Here is an 18,480-nt window from a genome sequence, read left to right on the forward strand (position 1 = left end):
ATTTTAACTCATTTATTTCAAATTGTACAACTTCTAAATGTCAAAGATTTGCAGGGATTTGGACTGTGGAACACTTCATCTTTGGGATAGAATAATCTATCAGTCATTATGTCATGATTTGTAATTATTTGTTATACCTAATGAACAATTAATCAGGGTATTACACAAGAAATTAAGGATTTGCAAGTTGGAAGTTGTAATGTCAACAATATAAGTCTATTTGCATGATTTATATTTGTTGATACCTTTAAACTCTTAAATAATCTACATAAGTAGCCTCTTTACCTGTGACTCCAACGTGCCTAACAATAAGTTAAGAAAACACCTGAGGATTTGTTTGAGAGATAAGCAAAAGCAAAGGTTGACTTTACAAGAAAACCATATAAGTTTTCTCTCTTATCAGTCAGGAACTCTGCTCTCTCCCTTGGCAGATTGACACATCTTCTACAACCACTTGTTGTCGACAAACACTTTCAATCCTGTAATCATGTGAGTGGTCCGGCTGCACCTGTGGCCTATATTCAGGTATGCCGGGAAGATTGTCCAAGGCCATGATTGCTTTTGCAAAGGTGGGACATGAGAAACGTTGTGCAACAATGTAGGTCAGGTAGAAATATTGGACTACAAATTCATTATGCAACTGTTAAAAGCAGTAATTGTAGAAAATGCCCCTATTGCTCTGTCTATACTTGCATGTGGTAACAGTTCTGGGTGTCCACTAATTACATTGAGCAGGGCACTTGCTGATGATGTCATGTTTTCTTTGCATGAAAGGGCAACTCCTATGAGGCTGCAGCTGCAGACAGGGCATCACACCACATGAGGAAGAGAAGCGTGGGTTCCTGCGCTATGTTGCTATTTAAACTCACATGCAGGATAACCACGACCAGCCATGGATTAAGTGCATGCGTATGCGTGTGCGTGTGCGTGTGTGTGTGTGTGTGTGTGTGTGTGTGTGTGTGTGTGTGTGTGTGTGTGTGTGTGTGTGTGTGTGTGTGTGTGTGTGTGTGTGTGTGTGTGTGTGTGTGTGTGTGTGTGTGTGTGTGTGTGTGTGTGTGTGTGTGTGTGTGTGTGTGTGTGTGTGTGTGTGTGTGTTTGGTCTCTCGGAGGCACATCAATTCATAATGAGCTGCTGTGAAGCTTTTTATAGGACTGGCCGACCGCTGCCTGAAATACATTAACCTTCTGTCTCCTGATCTCATATTAAATCCATGGTGGGAGTAGTTTTTGTTTTCAGTGAATACCTCAACATGGCTGATGCGATTTTGTCCACTGGTGAAACACTGTCTGTGCAGATAACAATCCCCATATCCACCCAACTCCTCTGGGCAGCAGGGAACCTGTTTTCTGTCTCCTCATGTCTTATTCAGCCCTGTTATTGTGCAGCATCACTGCAGGTGGTGTACATGACAATCTGCCTGCCTCAGGGCTGGGGGAGCACCCGTGCATGCCGTGTGAAGCTGCAAACATTAGTCGACAGATCAATTAGTTGATAGAAAATTAATCGTCAACAATGTTGATACTCAATAAGTCATTATTGTAGTTTTTCACGCTGAAATGTCTCTGAAATTTTGATTTTCTTGCTTTCCTCTTTTTATAAATAGAGTTAAAGAGTATATATTGGGGTGTTCTGTGGGCTGTTAAAACAAAACATTAAAAAACATTAGCTAGGACATTAAGGCACTAGGTATGCATACATGTAAACTATTTCCTGACATTTTATTCACCAAAGAATATTCGAGAATATAATCAATAGTTGCAACCCTAATGCAGCGGGCTTTCGGGGTGTGGCTCTGGCAGACAGATTCATACCTCCAAAGATTTATATACATTTATAAATAAACTAAATAAGTGTGGTGATACTGTTTCATATGAAAGTCTGGTAAGAACTGTGTGCAGTAGGCGTCAGCCGGTTGTTATGTGGAGGGGAAGTGACAGTGGCAGGTCTTCTACTTTTAGAGCTGCAAGGGAAGTTGTGTCACTGCTGCAAAGTCACAACCCTCGCATGATGAGAGTTTATCTGCCACTTTGCCACTGTAGTTATCAGATATTGCACCTGATACACTATCTTTAAATAGGAGGAAGTAACCTAATGTGTCACTTCCCTTCATCAACTTATATTTTGGTGAAGTAACAACACTATAATAAATTAATAAAACGTTGGTACATACATTTAAACCAGTTAGCAGGACGATTATGTGCTGAAATGATGTTCACATATTTATGGCTGTGAATATTACCATTTTTGACATCTTTAACCGTAAGTCAGAACTGTTTTATGGTACAACTCAACTCATGCATGTCTGAAAATGGTAGTAACTCACCCAAACATTTCATTTAGGCTTCAGTGGTACTGTGTCAATACATAGGCCTATGCCACTATAATGAAATGTAGTGTTTTGTCATTGTGTGACTGTTAAACTAATCATTACAAAAAGATTGATTAATATAGGATATCCCAGTCTGCTCATAGTAACTCATGATTATGTACTGTACAGTCCTCTATTAGAAATGATTAGGTATCTACTTCTTTCCAAATCATGAATTATCAAATTGTTCCTCAATCTTTCCTCCATAAAGCTTGTTCTGATTCAATACATAGACCAAATGTAAAATAAATGTACTGGCTGGCTTTGGATATATTCTACACATACAACATTGCAGTAGCCTATGTGGATTCAACAGAACTTGTTCTTGCCCTTGAGAGATTCTCTGTCTCATGAAAGAAAGACGTAATAGAAAATAAAATAAAACAGTCAGTATGTTGTTAAGGCATCTGGGGGTCAGCCGTCTTGTCATTAAAGGACCCATGTGATGTTCTAATAGCTTGCTTGTGGTGACGTCCTCCTGTGTGTCCTGGCTTCCCTGAGGCCAGGCAGAATGAATGGGCCTTCAGTACCTTAATTGAATAACTTCAACAGCCTGTTCCCAGAAAACAATTTGGCGAAAAAGGACACATTTTCAGCCAAGGCTATTAAATAAATAAATAATAATATGATGGTACCTGTAGTCCATACAGCTAAGAAATATCTCTCCGTGTTTCCTGCCTCCATGTTGCTTTTTACACACTGCAAATCTGACCTGAATCTGAGCCTCTCAAGGTAAATCCCCACACATATTGCACAAGAGGGAAACAAATGCCTAAATGTTTTCCAACACAAATCTACACATAAAGTTCCACAGTTTCATATACTTTTCTTTTTTATTGATAAGTCTATGAGGTTCACATAACAAACCACATTTTCCTTTAGAAAATAACATATTTATACTTTAAACATCGTACTTTACATCTCAATACATAAAGGTGTGTTTCTTTTGCACAGCAAAGATAAGACATTGATGTTTTAGGCAACATACCAACACACATTAAGTACATGTAGTCAACATAATACTTCCACAACAGTGCAAAATAAAGTAAATGAACAGGCAGTAACAAGAGCGCCCTGACAGGAAAATTAAGGATGCCTGTTTAGACCCACTGAACCACTTAGGAAAATAACAAATCGTGCTTAAAAACTAAGTATTTTTGGATCATTAAGAGCATCTTTCAACAGAAAAACGCAATTTGCAAGAGAGAGTAAAGTTAGGTAAACAAGCTTGAGGATACACAAATCCTCTTAAATAAAAGAGATGGAATTAGTGCAGTGCGTCCTGGGCACACTTGGATTTGTGTCGTTTCCTCTCTCAAATGGGCATGCACTTATTTGTTTGGTTCATAGGTTGACACAATAGTAAGGTATCGTTCAGTAGCCTTATTGTGTGTCAATGTGCTGTTATTGTCCCAGAGCTTAAATCATGTAGGCACCAGGTTGGACAAACACTCTCCAAAAGAAAGACAGGGAAAATGTTTCTTGTGGAGACATGGCTCATCATAGGAGACTCGCCCGGAAATATAATATTCAGGCGATTTCCTGCACCTTTACCTCCTCAAAGCCATTAGAGAGATGAGGGGGCTCCTGGTTGCTCTCTATGGAGGACTCGCTGCCCGTGCTCTCTCCAGAGAGAAGTCTGGTTACTCTGAGGTCAGCTTTCAGAGTCTGCAGGTCGTTTCCTATGCTCATCTCCCCCAAGTCATTAATAATCTGAGTCAATTCCTGTTTACCGTTAGCAACACAATCATCGTCCGTGTCCAGAATGTCCTCACACTCAAAGTGCATCGCTTTCTCCTCCTCCTCCTCCCCGACTAAGTCCTCTGTGATGGAGCCCAGTTTGGGTGCGCTCCGGCTGCGCTCCACCGGGGGTTTGTAGTAGCACTGTCCGTTCAGCAGCTTCCTGATGGGGACCAACGGGATGGTCTGTTCCCCTATGAGCTGCTGCTGCTGGTGCCTGGCATCGTCCCTTCGCTTTAGTCTTTTGAACTCGGCCAGGGCTGTGGCCGAGGTCTGGTACAGCAGCAGCGCCATAGCCTTTGCCTTCTCCGGCTTGGACACCAGCACTGCGTGACAGCGCAGCATCACGGCCTTGTGCTTCATTTCGTGCCTGTAAACCCAGGCGAAAATCTTGGGTAGCCTCGGGTCCGCGACGCAGTATGTTATCCGGTGTAGCAAGTACAAGTGTCCCGGCCTCCTGGCCTTGTCGTCCACATGCACCATCCGGATGCCCTGCGAGCTGATGGTCAGCCTCATCTTGGTGCCGTGTTTGCCCATTTCGCTTTTGCCCCAGATCTTGCTCACGGCAACGTCTGTACAGCCGTCCCCTTTGGACTGGATGGTAGTGGCATTCCCCAGGTATAGCACCGTGTATGTCGGGTCCTCGCTGGTGATCTTCACCTTTTTCCTCTTTGACTTGAACATGCTGCCCACCCTGTTGAGCGCGCTCTCGGGGCAGGACTTGGCGAAGGAGGTGAGCGCAGAATAGTTGAGGCTCACCGCATAGCCCTTCTGCTTGGACTGCTTGTCTTCCTCGATCAGGTCGAACTTATTCTTCTTCCAAGGCAGCATTGTATGGCTGTTTCCAGTCAACAGCAACAAAGTCTACTGAGAGAAAGAAAATAATAAACTTTGTATTAACTGCTAAATCCAAAAAGTGTTTGAGCTACTCTATGAGAATTGAACTCAAAGACATCGAACTTCATCTGTTCTGCCTCTAAAGAGCTCATGTCCAATTGTTGTGTCTCCCGTCCTCTCTCTTTGCTATTTTGAAACCAGTCTGCTGATGAAGGACGAGCTTTCAGGACTATATACAGGGAGAAACCACTTCAGGGAGACTGTAGGGGGGGGGGGGGGCTGAACCAAATGATAATAAACATGGTTGTGTTTATTGATACTACATTCCCTTTTGCCCTTTTTTCAAAAATGACCGAAGCATGCATTCGCTCCAACTAGATAAAATATACTTATATATATTTTTCGTTAGAATTTTTTACATATTTTAGCATAACACGAGCCTATAACCAGATATTATTTTACAATGGGGAAACCTATATTTCGGCTATAAATATGCATAAAATAGGACAAATATAAATATTTTGTTTTACAAAATCTCTCAAAATGTCAATTAGAATACTATGGTGGTAATGGAAGAGTAAGCATACTACATATTTTAAATGTTTTAATTTGAACAAATTAAACAAATTTGACCAATTATGTTTTCACTTAGAATTGGTTTGCATTAGTGTTTTGTGCATACAATAATAAGGTAATTCAGAGGAAATAAAAACACAGGCAAAGTAATACTAAAGTCACATAATAAACAAACGAAGAAGGTTATCGCCATCTTGTGGTTCGCATCAGAAATGCATCTGTTAATCTGTGATGATGGGAGATAATTAATGTGTTACTTTGATCAACATTAACTTTTTATTTGTTGAATTCAATGTCCTTTTTGATGTGGATTGCATTATATTTATTTTTATTTATTTGTAGCCTATTATTATTTCCAAACTGACCGCAGTTAAAAATGAGGAACGTATATCGGTACTGTCCCGTTTTCTTCAGGGCACCTTTAAGAGCTGGACAAAAAAGCGGACTGTACCATATTCACGTCACTGTATATACTACCAATAAAGATAAAGGAGAGTTTTAATTCGAATTTGTTTATTGTTTATTTATCCAGATATTGTATGCAAATGCTTAAATAAAAAATATTAACAATATCTCCTAGTATTTGAAGTCAGGGTATGAGGCTCGATTGGTTTATCCCACTTCCGGTTCTTACGACAACAACGTTGTGCACATGGGGCACAGTAGCTAGTCGGAGATAGCATTTTCCACCTTCCCGATATCTTAATTTACAGCTTTGTTTGTTATATATTATATTACAGAACATCAGAAGTTAGTATGGGTAAGAAGAAAGTAGGAGGAGCAGGAGCACTGGGTCGAACTCTGATAAAGGAAAGGTTTAATGCAAGCCGCGGAAAAAAGAGAGGCGACTCATGGGTATGTCAGGGCAAAACGAACTTATATTACACATGCTTTATCAAATAATTGTGTATATGTTGCTGTTCGTGATATTTGAATAAGTTCACTGTCGGTGCTGTTTGAACTGCCACTCAACATGTGTATTTCGGGTGAGCTCTCAATAGATCTGACTAACATGGGTAGTTGCTTGCGCCAAACTCCATTGAGAAAATATTATTTTATCGCTGCTCTGAATATATTCAATGTGAAGTGCCACTATAAACAACTTTTCGTAATAAATATGCTCCTGTGAACAATTCGGCATGGAGATAAATTAGACATTATATTCCCTAACCTTGTCTGTTTGCTTGTTCCCTTGGCCACATGCATAGTTTGCTCATGCTGCTGCTGTTATAAACACTTTTGAAGCTGCTCTATTTTCTGATGCTGTTGTCTGCTAGCTACTGTACCTGCCCGAAGTTTGTTTTCAGACTGCATTATGTTAATGTAATATCTTTCGTTACATGCGATTGTATGTAAGTATAGGGTCTGTTGGAAATGGTTTGATGTGTGCCTGCTACATTTCTACCTTTGCCTTTTTTTCTTTTTTTAATGACTCGCTTGGTTAAATCAATGTTAAATAAAGTGAGCAAACAAAAAACATCTTAAGTAATGTTAGGGCAGAACACCGTATACTTTTTCTTCTTAAGTACTCACTGTAATCCTTGACTAATGTGAGGTTCGTTATTAATGAAGCCCTTATTTGACCCTTTTTTCACCTTTGCAGATCCACACAAGTGAGCTGAATGATGGCTATGACTGGGGTCGGCTGAACCTGCAGTCGGTGACAGAACAGAGTTCAATGGATGATTTTCTGGCCACTGCAGAGTTGGCAGGAACGGAGTTTGTTGCAGGTTAGTAATAACTCACTAAATGTATGTGTTCTTCGGATGTGTGTTGTGGTCACAGACTGTCAATAATTTGTACTCAATAAGCATTGTAAAGTACTTAGTACAATATATGCCATTCTAGACACAGTTGTTGTATTATTTCGACCTGCACCCAGTTAATTAATTAATAGTTAATTAAATGCCCTCAAACCAAATGTACAGTTGTTTAAATGGACGTATTGCTCATGTCACTAATAGTCTTGAGGACACGAGGACGAAACGGGTTGTATCCGCTAGGGGTGTTGAAAATAATCGTTTCTACAATGCATTGCGATGCGGACGTGGACGATTCGGTATCGATGCAGTGACGGAAGATAATCGATTATAGCGTAGTAACGTTGCTTCCTGATTTTCCGGCCGCGGCTTTACTATATATTTTTTTCTGTCACTTTAATATCAAATCGGTCGGTGACGCAGAGATCAGGGAACAGACTTGACAGCGGCACAGCAACACCAAACACGGAGCAGTCTGCTTTATCCACCAACACAAGAACACCAGTCCAGAACCAACAGCAGAAGGACCCGCTCTGAATGACTCCGTGTCGCTGCGGCTCAGAGACACAGGGATTTATGTTTTTCAAAAATAATCGCGTTACAATCATGTCAGGTTTTTGGTGGATTTAATTAAGTCTTGGATTGCAGAGTATGAATGCCCTCTAGCAATTTTCAGATGATATATACGTTTGTGAAGGCAGGAGGAAAAAAGCTTCCGTGATCACCGTCTCCTCCGTTCCTCCAAACCCCGCCCCCTCCCTGAAAATAATGAGTGACAGGCTGATAGTGACCCGATAGAAACTTTATTATTCACTTAATCACTGAGATATAATGAAGCTAACTTAATCTCATACATTCATGGGATTTATGTAACAGTAAAACAGAGAATGTAAGTGTGCACCCACATGCAGTATTTTAGTTGTTATATGCTGTTGTAAATACTCCTGTTGTCTGCTGTGTTCAGACTCAAGTCCTGTGTGTGATGCCACATTCAGGACATTCTTTAACAGAAGACCGTTGCTAGAAGCTGCAGCTAGACTGCTAAGCATTATTTTTTTGTTTTTGAGGATGGAACAATTTCACACACAGATATAGGGAGGCTAGACCTATACAATTCATTTATTTTGGTTTATAAATTAATGTCAAGACATTTATGTCATTGATTTCTGAAGCACTTTCTAAATAATAAAAAGAGAGTTCATATGTATTTACTGCATGTATGCATTGATGAAAAATAAGCCATGTGCAGTAATATAGAAAATTGAGGATGCAACGTATTGGTATGAATCGTGATGCATCGGGATATCGAATTGAATTGAATCGTTGACAGGATAATCGTAATCAAATCGTGAGACCAGTGAAGATGCACAGCCCGAGTATCCGCATAGTTTCTCTTGCGTATAGCCCTTTCGTGTACACGAGGCCGTAACAAAACGATAGAAACGGTCACCGCAAACGATAACGGGTCCCAAGGTGGATAGATCTGCAAACGGAACGCTCTGGGTGGTGAAACGGCTCTGTGTAATCTCCTCTATACGATCATTTTCTGATAACGATGAAATAGCCCCGCCTCCCTCTCCCCACGTCTCCTGCTGCTGCTGGGCTGTCAGAAGAGGGGGAGGAAAAGAGAGGCTCCGTTTATTATTATTATACAGTCGTTATCAATTTGTTTTAAAGCTCAATAAATAACAAAGAAGACCTCTGACCGGCGCTTTTCTAATTTTGTATGGAAGATTTAAACTTTAACGGACATGTTGATGAATGGGAGTCGGAGGCGAGGTGTTCAGTATGGAACTCCACACTTTATTATCATGAAACATCAGACAGGTAATACGTTAGCTGTTACTGCATGTCAAGCTAGCATGAATGAACCACCAACCCGGTGCCCTCGCTAACGGGTCCGGGTTGCAACACACACCAAACACACAATGAATTATGTCCTCACACGTGACACCACACCGGCGGAAGAAAAATGTTAACGAAAACTCTGCCGCATGGTTCCCTCGTCCCTTGGAAGAGGCGGAGAGGTGGGTGTTTTTCATCTGCTGGTGGACTACCGGAGAGATTTACAGCAGGAGCACACGCCGTCCACCGCGGAGAATAAACAGAAGGGCAACCATGCCTTCGCTGCTTTTGGGGTATTTTGTGGCGGCAACAGCGCCACTTACAGGCCTGGCATATGTACTACAGCGTTTCCAGCTGTCTCGTGTGAACAGACACGTTAAATTAATCGAATGCGTGTGAACGGAAGACTTTTTTGAAAACATACGGTGCGTAAACGCAAACGTTCCAGTGTAAATGGGGTCTAAGCCTCAGAGCTTCATTGATGAAATGTTTCTGGATTCAAGATTCATTGTCATGTTGATTCTCAATGAAGTTGGCATTGAGAGTGCTCATATTTATTTATTTATGTTTGGCTTAACTGTCCCTGTGTTATCCACTGCTTATTTTTCTTATGATGCCATTGATGTTTATTTCCTGCTTTATTTTCTTAGAGAAACTCAACATCAAGTTTGTGCCAGTGGAAGCAAGAGCAGGCTTAATAACATCTGAGGAGAGAATTAGGCTGAAGCAGCTTCATGAAGAAAACAAGCATTTCCTCAGAATTCCTCGACGGTACGTAGAACATTCTTCTACATTCTTTTTAGGGATACCTTTAGCTTTTGTCATAACATGTTGTGATATCTCTCTCCCAATTTAAAGCCCCCACTGGGATGAAGACACCAGTGCTGAAGTACTTCAACAAGCGGAGAAAGACAGCTTCTTGGAGTGGAGACGAAAGCTTGCACAGTGTGTAATATTCTGATAACTCTGTCACATTTGCTCGAACAATTATAGTTTTTTTTATAAACAGTAGTCGTGTTGTGGTTTATTGTTTAAGAAATTGTGTACATGTGGTTATATAACTATTTGATTATTAGTTTGCCCAATCTAACGTCAAGTGTTTCCCCTAAAGTCTTGAAGAGGAGCAGAAGCTATTTCTCACCCCATTTGAGAGGAACCTGGAGTTCTGGAGACAACTGTGGAGAGTGATCGAGAGGAGGTAAAAAAACAAGAGCTGTGTACAACTGTTAGCTTTATCCTGTCTCCAATGAGGAATTTGTTTCACTTGTTTGAAACTTTTCTTGCAGTGACGTTGTTGTTCAGATTGTTGATGGCAGAAATCCTTTGCTGTTCAGAAGTTCTGACCTGGTAAGTGACTCTTAACTGTGACTAAATACGTTTTTCACTGACAGTTGTCTCTGCTTTAAGATACACATTTTAAATACTGGGTTTCAGTTCTTTTATACTTCTCTTGAAGAGTTTGATTTATTTTAAGCTGTTATCTTTCATGTTGATTTGTTTGTCTCTTAAATTTGTACAAATTGTATACTCTATTCATTCAAATAAATTAAACAGATGGGAAATACTGTACAAAGGTGAACTAAACATATGACACTTTTCTGTTGTTGTGTTCCCAGGAGTTGTATGTAAAGGAAGTGTCAGAGCATAAGGTGAACATGGTGCTGGTGAATAAGGCTGACCTGCTGACCAGACAGCAGAGGCGAGCCTGGGCCACATACTTCCAGAAACAAGGGCTGAGGGCAGTGTTCTGGTCGGCCCTGGCTGAGAACGAGAGACTGGAGGCAGAGGAGAAGGTGAGGAGCTTTCAGAATATCTACCCTGCACGTCACCTGTTTATTTGAATGCATTCATTTACATTTTTTGGAAGCAACTAATGGTGTAGATCAGGGGTACTCAAATACAAATCTTAAAGGTCCAAAATAAATGTTTCAATAATGCGGCTTTCACACCAGCGCTTTTCAGTTTCTAGCTCCGAGCGGGAGCTTTTCTGGTTCAGCTCCGGTTTCCCTTTTCAGCTCCCGCTCTGTGCACACCGCCCACTGGCGCCCCAGAGCTGCCCCTGCTGCGTCATGACGTCACCGTTTACATCGCTGATTTGCTCCCCAACGGCAGCCATTACGGCGCTCACAACCACAACAACAACTGCGTCGGGTCGATGATCGTGTTGCTTTTAATCACACGAAGCCAGAATAAATTGAATAACGACTTCTCCAACCTTATACTTTGCTCCAGAGTGCCGTGGTTCATTGTTTATTAATGTGTTTCTGCAGCATTTACCGACCGCTGCAGTGCTGGCTGCTCTTCCACAGGAGTTTATTCTCCCGTTAGCTCCCGGTTAGCTCCCACTGCAGCGGCCGCTCTAAAGTATTCACTGTCCGACTCACACAAGCAGCTGATGCATATCCCCAGTTCCCCTTAGCCTAAGTGAATGTGTGTAAGTCTGAATTGACACTGTTTGGTATCACAACGCTGTTATGAAAGTTTCTCTGGTATAAAACGGGTGATGTTAGCATAGCAACCGAAGCTAAACTGACTACTTGCATCCGATAGCTGCAATAATACAAAACAACACGTCTGCCTCTCTCCACAATGATCGATAACAGTGAACGGATGGTCAAAGTAAGGTACAAATAAACAGAATCACACGAAGCCTGGTTAGTGTTGCCTGACTTTATAAAGTGTGTTTATAAGCACTACTGCTTGTAGGCAGGCATAACAGTCGACCCATGTTCAGGGGAGGTGGGTTTAGTTTCCTGCACGCCTCGACGTAAGAGAGACGTAAGCGACGTCACCTCTTAGCTCCGAAGCTCTTGCCTCTGGACCGACAATTTTTTGGAGCTGGAAATGAAGCGGATTCCGGAGCTAAGAGCCGGCGCCGCTGCGGTGTGAACAGGAAAACCCGGCGCTTTTCAGGCTCTAGCTCCGAGCCGGAGCTGAAAAGGCGCTGGTGTGAAAGGGGCATAAGACAAAGGTCCGTTTATTACGGTCATTCAAACTTTTAAACAACTGCAACAAGATTCTTAACACGAGGTTGCAAAAACAAAAATAATCTGTATGCAGCAGTTTTCATTGTTATTGTGTCTGTGCTTGACCCCTCAGAGTCGCAGTGTAAGAGCTGCACAGTTATGAATAAAGGCAGCTGCACTCTTTCTCATTCAGCATTCCCATTATTGCTTAATAAATGTCTTGCCCCCTTGTGTGTCCACGGAGGTTCGTCAGGCCCAACACATCTTCAACAAACTCCCCCTTTGCCTCATCATAAAAACTCACAAACACCAGCAACTGAGCATTGTCAGTGGTGTCAGTGGACTCATCCACAGCTAAGGAAATGCACTGTGCATTTTTTATTCCATCACAAAGCTGATTAATCACATCACCAGCCAGTATTTATGTTCTTCTGGTTGCTGTGGAATCTGAGAGGGGATTTGCTTGATTTGACCTGTTATTTCCTCTTTTTGTTTGTCTTCAACATGGTCTCCATCACTTCAGTCATGCATTCTTTTATACTTCAGTTATTATCCAGTGGAAGGTCCTTACCTACTAACCTAGTTAAATCAAAGTGGTTACCTTTTTTTGGCTGGGCAGTGTAGTTTTACACACCGTCTTATTTGACTTTCTCAGGACTTCAAACAGTTTTTTGGGGGCAGACCCCCTCAAAGAAAAAAATATATTTACACACATAAGGTCATCTCTTAATAGTTTTGTATGGTCATCCGTGAGCAGAGCATCAAGTTGACGTGTATTACAGCTGAATGCGGCGATTACCATTTTGTTCAGCAAAACGCCTCACAAACGTATTAAGATCAACAGCTTTAGTGCGTTTTGATTCAATGCTGAGTACAGCCAAACTGACAGTCTCTTCTCTGTCAGTGTAGACCGCAAATACCTCATTCCTTCAGTGCTTGGGTCCGAATGCTTCTCGTTTTGCGCCGTCCCGTTCAAATGAAATCGCCGCCAATCATATGTCCACGCTCGCGCCAGGACCGGGGGAGGGGTTACATGACGTGCATCTTGTGCTGCATTCACTTGCACTCGGACATTAGAGACTTTCTCTCATAAATGTCCGATGAACGCTGTTTGCAGTCTATGGACATAGCGGATCATTTTGACTCGTTGCGTTGTGGCGATATCTCGCAGATAACACAGATAATACATATGAAAAGTATAATTTGCTCAGAGTCCAGAGACAGTTGTGGTTCGGACCGGAGTCCGTACTTTGAGGATGCCTGGTGTAGATCCTTGTCTTGGGAAGCTCAATGTTATCAGTTTCTGTTTTTTTGTCATCACTGTTCAAATATATTTGGGATTTTGAGTGACACACAAAGCATTTAAGGGTTGCAGAGAAACTGTGATGGACACTTTAATTTAATCTAGGAAAAAAATGCAGATTAATTGATAAAGTAATTTCAGCCTTAAACTCGGTATTAACATGCAAAACTTCTCATAGGGCCTTGAAGTGGAGGCTCCAGAGATTGAAGAGATTGAAGAGAGTGACGAAGAGGAAGATGGGCCAGACAATGAAAACTTTACCCAGAAAGGGGCTGCGGGAGAGGAGGAGATGAAGACAGCCGGTGAGGAGGAGGATGATGAGGTAGAAGAGAGTGGTACAGATGAAGATCAGCGGGAAAAGATAACTGTACAGGCAGAGGACTGGAACACCTGCTCAGAAGATGAAGAAGAGGAAGACACTGCCGGTTCATCCAGTAAATCCACCTTCCACAACTCAAGCCGCCTGCTGCGTAAGGACGAGCTGCTGGCCATGTTTAAGTCTGTTCACAACGGGACCAGGTGCAGAGAAGGAGAACTGACAGTGGGACTGGTGAGTGAAATGTTTCAGACAAATTACCCACAGTGGTGTGTGAACAAATATTTTTGTTCACGTCCCCGTAAGACCTTGAATCCTTTAAATTACAGGGGTTATTAATTCATTTATAAATGCTTGATTCTGTGTAGGAATTATTAGTTTAACAAATGCTGTAATAACGTCACCCTATGAGTTTTATGATTGACTACATGTATGAATTCAACAGGTTGGATATCCGAATGTGGGAAAGAGCTCCACAATCAACACCATCTTCAGGAACAAGAAGGTTTCCGTCTCAGCGACTCCTGGACACACAAAGCACTTTCAGGTACAAGACTAATCTTTAAACCTATTCATATTAATTCAGTCATTCATTTAGAGAAAGTCTAATGACGGTTGTTTTGCCTCTCTTGTCTGACAGACTCTGTTTGTGGAGCCGGGCCTGTGCCTCTGTGACTGCCCGGGTCTGACCCTGCCCTCCTTTGTTTCTACTAAAGCTGAGATGATCTGCTCTGGCATCCTGCCCATCGACCAGATGAGAGATCACGTCCCTGCAATTTCACATATATCCTTTTTGTGATAGTGGCGCAGCACCTGCAGAATCCACTTGCAGCTTTTTCTTTGAGGAAACAAAGTGTTGATGAGCATTACATGTGCTATATGTTGAGCTTATAATGTGCAATAACACATTCTCATGATGGGAATTGAGTTGGAAGAATTGTCTGCAGGAGCGTGAGAAGCAGTAATCTTCTTTCGCAGTAACTAAAGAAGTTAATTGGTGTTGCAAGATGTAGTTATTGTCTGGAGTATGTAGTGTATTAAAGTAGGTAATGTTCTGATGACAAAAACCTAGCGTTCTTAGTAGGGGTCGACCGATTATCGGCCTGGCCGATTTTTAAATCAAATTGCTATTACTGAAGTGTCGATCAACACTGAAGATTTTCCGGGCTGCAGTGCAGTCAGCCAGAGAGGCGGGACCTTCTCAGATTACAGGCAGGTGCGAACTGCGAAGAACGCAGACAGAGGCAAGTAGCAGTGAGCGGTGTTTCAAAGGTAAATCAGTTGAAAGCCGAAGTTCAATAAACATCCCAATCCCTTATGCTGAAGTTGCAAAAACACCACGATCTTATGATCCAATTTGATCAGTTTCCCAGTTACAAAGGGACCTGGGGGGGGGGGGGGGGGGGGTAGCGTCTCGCAGCGGAGAAACTGGGACGACTGTGACGGCTGCTATTGGAGCCTCGCAGCAACTCTGCTTTCTGCACCACAATATGGTTGAATTGGGGCTACTAAATGAGTGAGACTCAAATATCAGAAGTTCAGAACAAGTTTTAATTTTATTTTTACTTCATTTACTTTACTCTGGGTCACAGAGAGGAAACCAGTTTTAAGATGTTGAAAAGTTCATTAAACATAAAAAGGCATTTCAAAGAAGTTGTGTTATTCTACATTTTGACACCAAGATTTTCTGATTTTACTGCAAATGTATATCGGTTCCAAATATCGGTTATCGGTCTCCTTGATTACTAATAATCGGTATCGGCCTTGAAAAATCCATATTGGTCGATCCCTAGTACTTAGGGAGGGGTAACATTTTCAAAATCTTCTATCATATTATAGCTAATTTTAAAACACTGATATCTATATAAATCCCAATACAGCACGTTTTTTGGCTATTTAATAAATAATCTACTACATGAAGTAACCTCATGGTGGAGCCTACTGTGTGAACAGTAATTTCTATTTACTGTGATGGAAACAAAAATTAAACAATATGTTGGTGTTTAAAATAATATACCTAGAATCTTCAACATCATGAAACAGTGTGTCCAACTTTAAGTCCTTGACAGTTTTTTCACATATGTCAAGCAATCCCTCGGCATGTGTTAGAAGGAATCTACGGCTTCAACATCATCCGACCGCGAGAGGACGAAGACCCCGACCGGTTCCCCTCCTCTGAGGAGCTGCTGATGGCTTATGGATGTGAGACTCCCAGATATCCATTATGTTTTTATAGAGAATAAATAAACAGGCCAAGGCAGTGCTGTATGAAGATGAGCTGTGATAGTCACCCATGAACTTCATTTTTTATATCAAATATTACAATTGATTTCATAGACTTGTGTAGTATTAGCCCACTATTGTTATTATAAACTCTACAATTACATAAAAGCAGAATAATAATTATCATTATGTTTCCCTCTGTTACAGACATGAGAGGCTTCATGACGGCGCATGGACAGCCTGATCAGTCCAGATCAGCCCGGTACATCCTAAAGGATTTTGTCAACGTAAGCTATTCTGTTGGTTGGTTTTTATCAACCTATCCAAATCTGTAGATGGTCTTTTTAAAAGCAACGTGTAATGCCTAGAAGATAATAGTTCCAACATGAAACTGCTCACAACAATGTCTGTTGATGATGTTGAGTTATTGGGTTGCTGTTGAGTTTTTAAAATGTTTATTTTTGGCACTTTAAGCATCAAAAGCTTTCCATTTCCATTATGTTGAGAAGAAGGCGGATATCTTTATGCCTGATATCCCCAACACTCTACAACTCACCCAAAACAATCTATATTATTAAGTAGCACTACGGGTAAGAGAAAAACATATTTTGGTTGGGGTGAACTTTCCCTTTTGATTTACTGTTTGCCACATACATGCTACACCCACCTGCAGCATCACCAATAATAATTGTGATGCCACTGAAAGCTTCTGCTTCGTTGGGACCAGTTTGCTTCAGAATGGAGTAGCTGTCTTGTAAATGGTAAATGGACTGTACTTATATAGCGCTTTATCCAGTCTTTAAGACCCCTCAAAGCGCTTTACATACTACATGTCATTCACCCATTCACACCCATTCATACAGAGCAGTGTATCTTACTCTAGGACCCAACATTCACACACATTCACACACCGTTAGCCATGCCATCGGGAGCAACTCAGGGTTAAGTATCTTGCCCAAGGAGGATACATCGACATGTTGTCTGCATGGGCTGGGATCGAACCCACAACCTTCTGGTTGAAAGACGACCGCACTCCCTCGCAGCCACAGTCGCCCTTTGTATTATTGAAATTTAAAATATGTGCATCCTGAATTTACCCTTTTTCCTAATGTTTTCCTGCAGGGAAAGCTTCGGTACTGCCATCCTCCTCCACACATTAATCCTGAAGACTTCCAGCCGCAGCACAGCGAGTTCCTGAAAACAGACGTAGACTTCAGTGAATTCTCCTCCACATCAACGAGCCACAACAAAGTCAGGAGGATTGAAAATGTGGTTGACAAAAACTTCTTCCATCAGGTACAGCTCATATACAGTCTTTGTGTTAGTAAGAAAATGCCTCCATATTGGAAAATAAATGTGAAACTAATGGTTATTGATCTCCATCTCCAGGCAAATGTGCGGGCGCTCTCTAAGGGGGTTCAGTCTGTAATGGGCTACAAGCCCGGCTGCGGACCTGTCCCTGCACCAAAACCTGGAAAAGAGGTGGTGGAGGGAAAACCCTGGAAAAAACACGGCAATAGGAACAAGAAGGAGAAAGTACGGCGTCTTAACAGGCATCTAGAGGCCTGACCACGATCTGAAATCAAAGCATTACAGATCATTTCATTGGGAATGTAAAAACCCTTAACTGCAGTTCACATGATGTGATTCCAAAGGAATTAATGCTGAGCAGTATCTGACGGTAGATGAAGGCCCTTTTAATTCTTTGAGTATGGAAATGCAAGACAGTCTATGTTAACTACTGAGATACATAATCTGTTAAGAACATATTGGTGAAATTCATTCCATCATATGAACCAGTAGTTGTTCAACAGATCTCACCAGTGTTTGGAAAGGGACTCAACATCACTGAATTTGGGATTTTACAAGAGATTGAACCAGATTTTTGTATTTAGAAGACATTTCAGAAACACTCATCACAAAGTCTTTATTACCCAAGTAAATGATTGTATATCTGATACTGCATTTATCCATATACAGTTGTGATAAATGTAACTCAAATAGTAAACCAAATAAATCAAATTGTTCATGTTTCAATTCTTTTATCATTTCCACAAGGTTATCCATTGAATGCTTCACAGTGCAATATTTGGAAAATACTTCTTAACCTACAAGGGCTTATGGATTCATATTGGGGGTTCATCTATATTCATATTAATATCAGCATGTAATGAAATGACTAATGTTAAAAGGATCATCTCTTATGTTGAGTATTAAGTATTAAGACCTAAACTCATGAAATTTAAAAATGTGTTGAATTGATTGTTGGAAAATAAAAAGCTAACAAACCTGAAACATCTAGAGTTTATTTGAATGTTTAAGGCTGCGGCCCCACGAGGACGAATTCGGTCGTTTGCGTTACTGTTTAGTGTCATATAGACCGTTCGGCCACACGAGGACGACCGAATATGGCACTAAACGACTGAGGAAACGACAACGGGTCCCAAGGTGGATAGAAATGCATACGCCACTCTCTGGGGGGTCAAACAGCTCCGTGTGTGCGCCCTATACGGACATTTTCAGATCACTGATAGTGATTGCGCAA

The 18,480-nt window shown here is 41.4% G+C and overlaps 2 protein-coding genes across 2 annotated transcripts; one reads left to right on the forward strand and one right to left on the reverse strand.

The window, feature by feature from the left end:
• Window positions 1-3,183: 3,183 nt before the first annotated feature.
• Window positions 3,184-5,137, reverse strand: fam43a (family with sequence similarity 43 member A). Its single transcript, XM_034081053.1, has one exon. The coding sequence runs from the start codon at window positions 4,938-4,940 to the stop codon at window positions 3,900-3,902; it is 1,041 nt and encodes a 346-aa protein (XP_033936944.1). The 5' UTR covers window positions 4,941-5,137; the 3' UTR covers window positions 3,184-3,899.
• Window positions 5,138-6,154: 1,017 nt separating this feature from the next.
• lsg1 (large 60S subunit nuclear export GTPase 1) lies at window positions 6,155-18,230 on the forward strand. The gene is made up of 14 exons (XM_034081560.2): window positions 6,155-6,377; window positions 7,126-7,252; window positions 9,778-9,898; window positions 9,986-10,072; window positions 10,239-10,325; window positions 10,414-10,474; window positions 10,744-10,920; window positions 13,575-13,946; window positions 14,158-14,259; window positions 14,353-14,496; window positions 15,791-15,914; window positions 16,143-16,222; window positions 17,058-17,231; window positions 17,325-18,230. Exons 1-14 carry the CDS (start codon window positions 6,279-6,281, stop codon window positions 17,502-17,504), a joined length of 1,935 nt encoding a protein of 644 aa, XP_033937451.1. The 5' UTR covers window positions 6,155-6,278; the 3' UTR covers window positions 17,505-18,230.
• The last annotated feature ends 250 nt before the right edge of the window (window positions 18,231-18,480 follow it).

The sequence above is a fragment of the Pseudochaenichthys georgianus genome, chromosome 4 (genome assembly GCF_902827115.2).
Source record: "Pseudochaenichthys georgianus chromosome 4, fPseGeo1.2, whole genome shotgun sequence".
Lineage (NCBI taxonomy): Eukaryota > Metazoa > Chordata > Actinopteri > Perciformes > Channichthyidae > Pseudochaenichthys > Pseudochaenichthys georgianus.

Coding starts and splice junctions, on each gene's coding strand:
- fam43a (XM_034081053.1), bottom strand. CDS start 4,940: ATGCTGCCTTGGAAGAAGAATAAGTTCGACCTGATCGAGGAAGACAAG.
- lsg1 (XM_034081560.2), top strand. CDS start 6,279: ATGGGTAAGAAGAAAGTAGGAGGAGCAGGAGCACTGGGTCGAACTCTG. Junction 10,073..10,238: donor TGGAGACGAAAGCTTGCACA/GTGTGTAATATT, acceptor TTTCCCCTAAAG/TCTTGAAGAGGAGCAGAAGC. Junction 14,497..15,790: donor ACGTCCCTGCAATTTCACAT/ATATCCTTTTTG, acceptor CAGTTTTTTCAC/ATATGTCAAGCAATCCCTCG.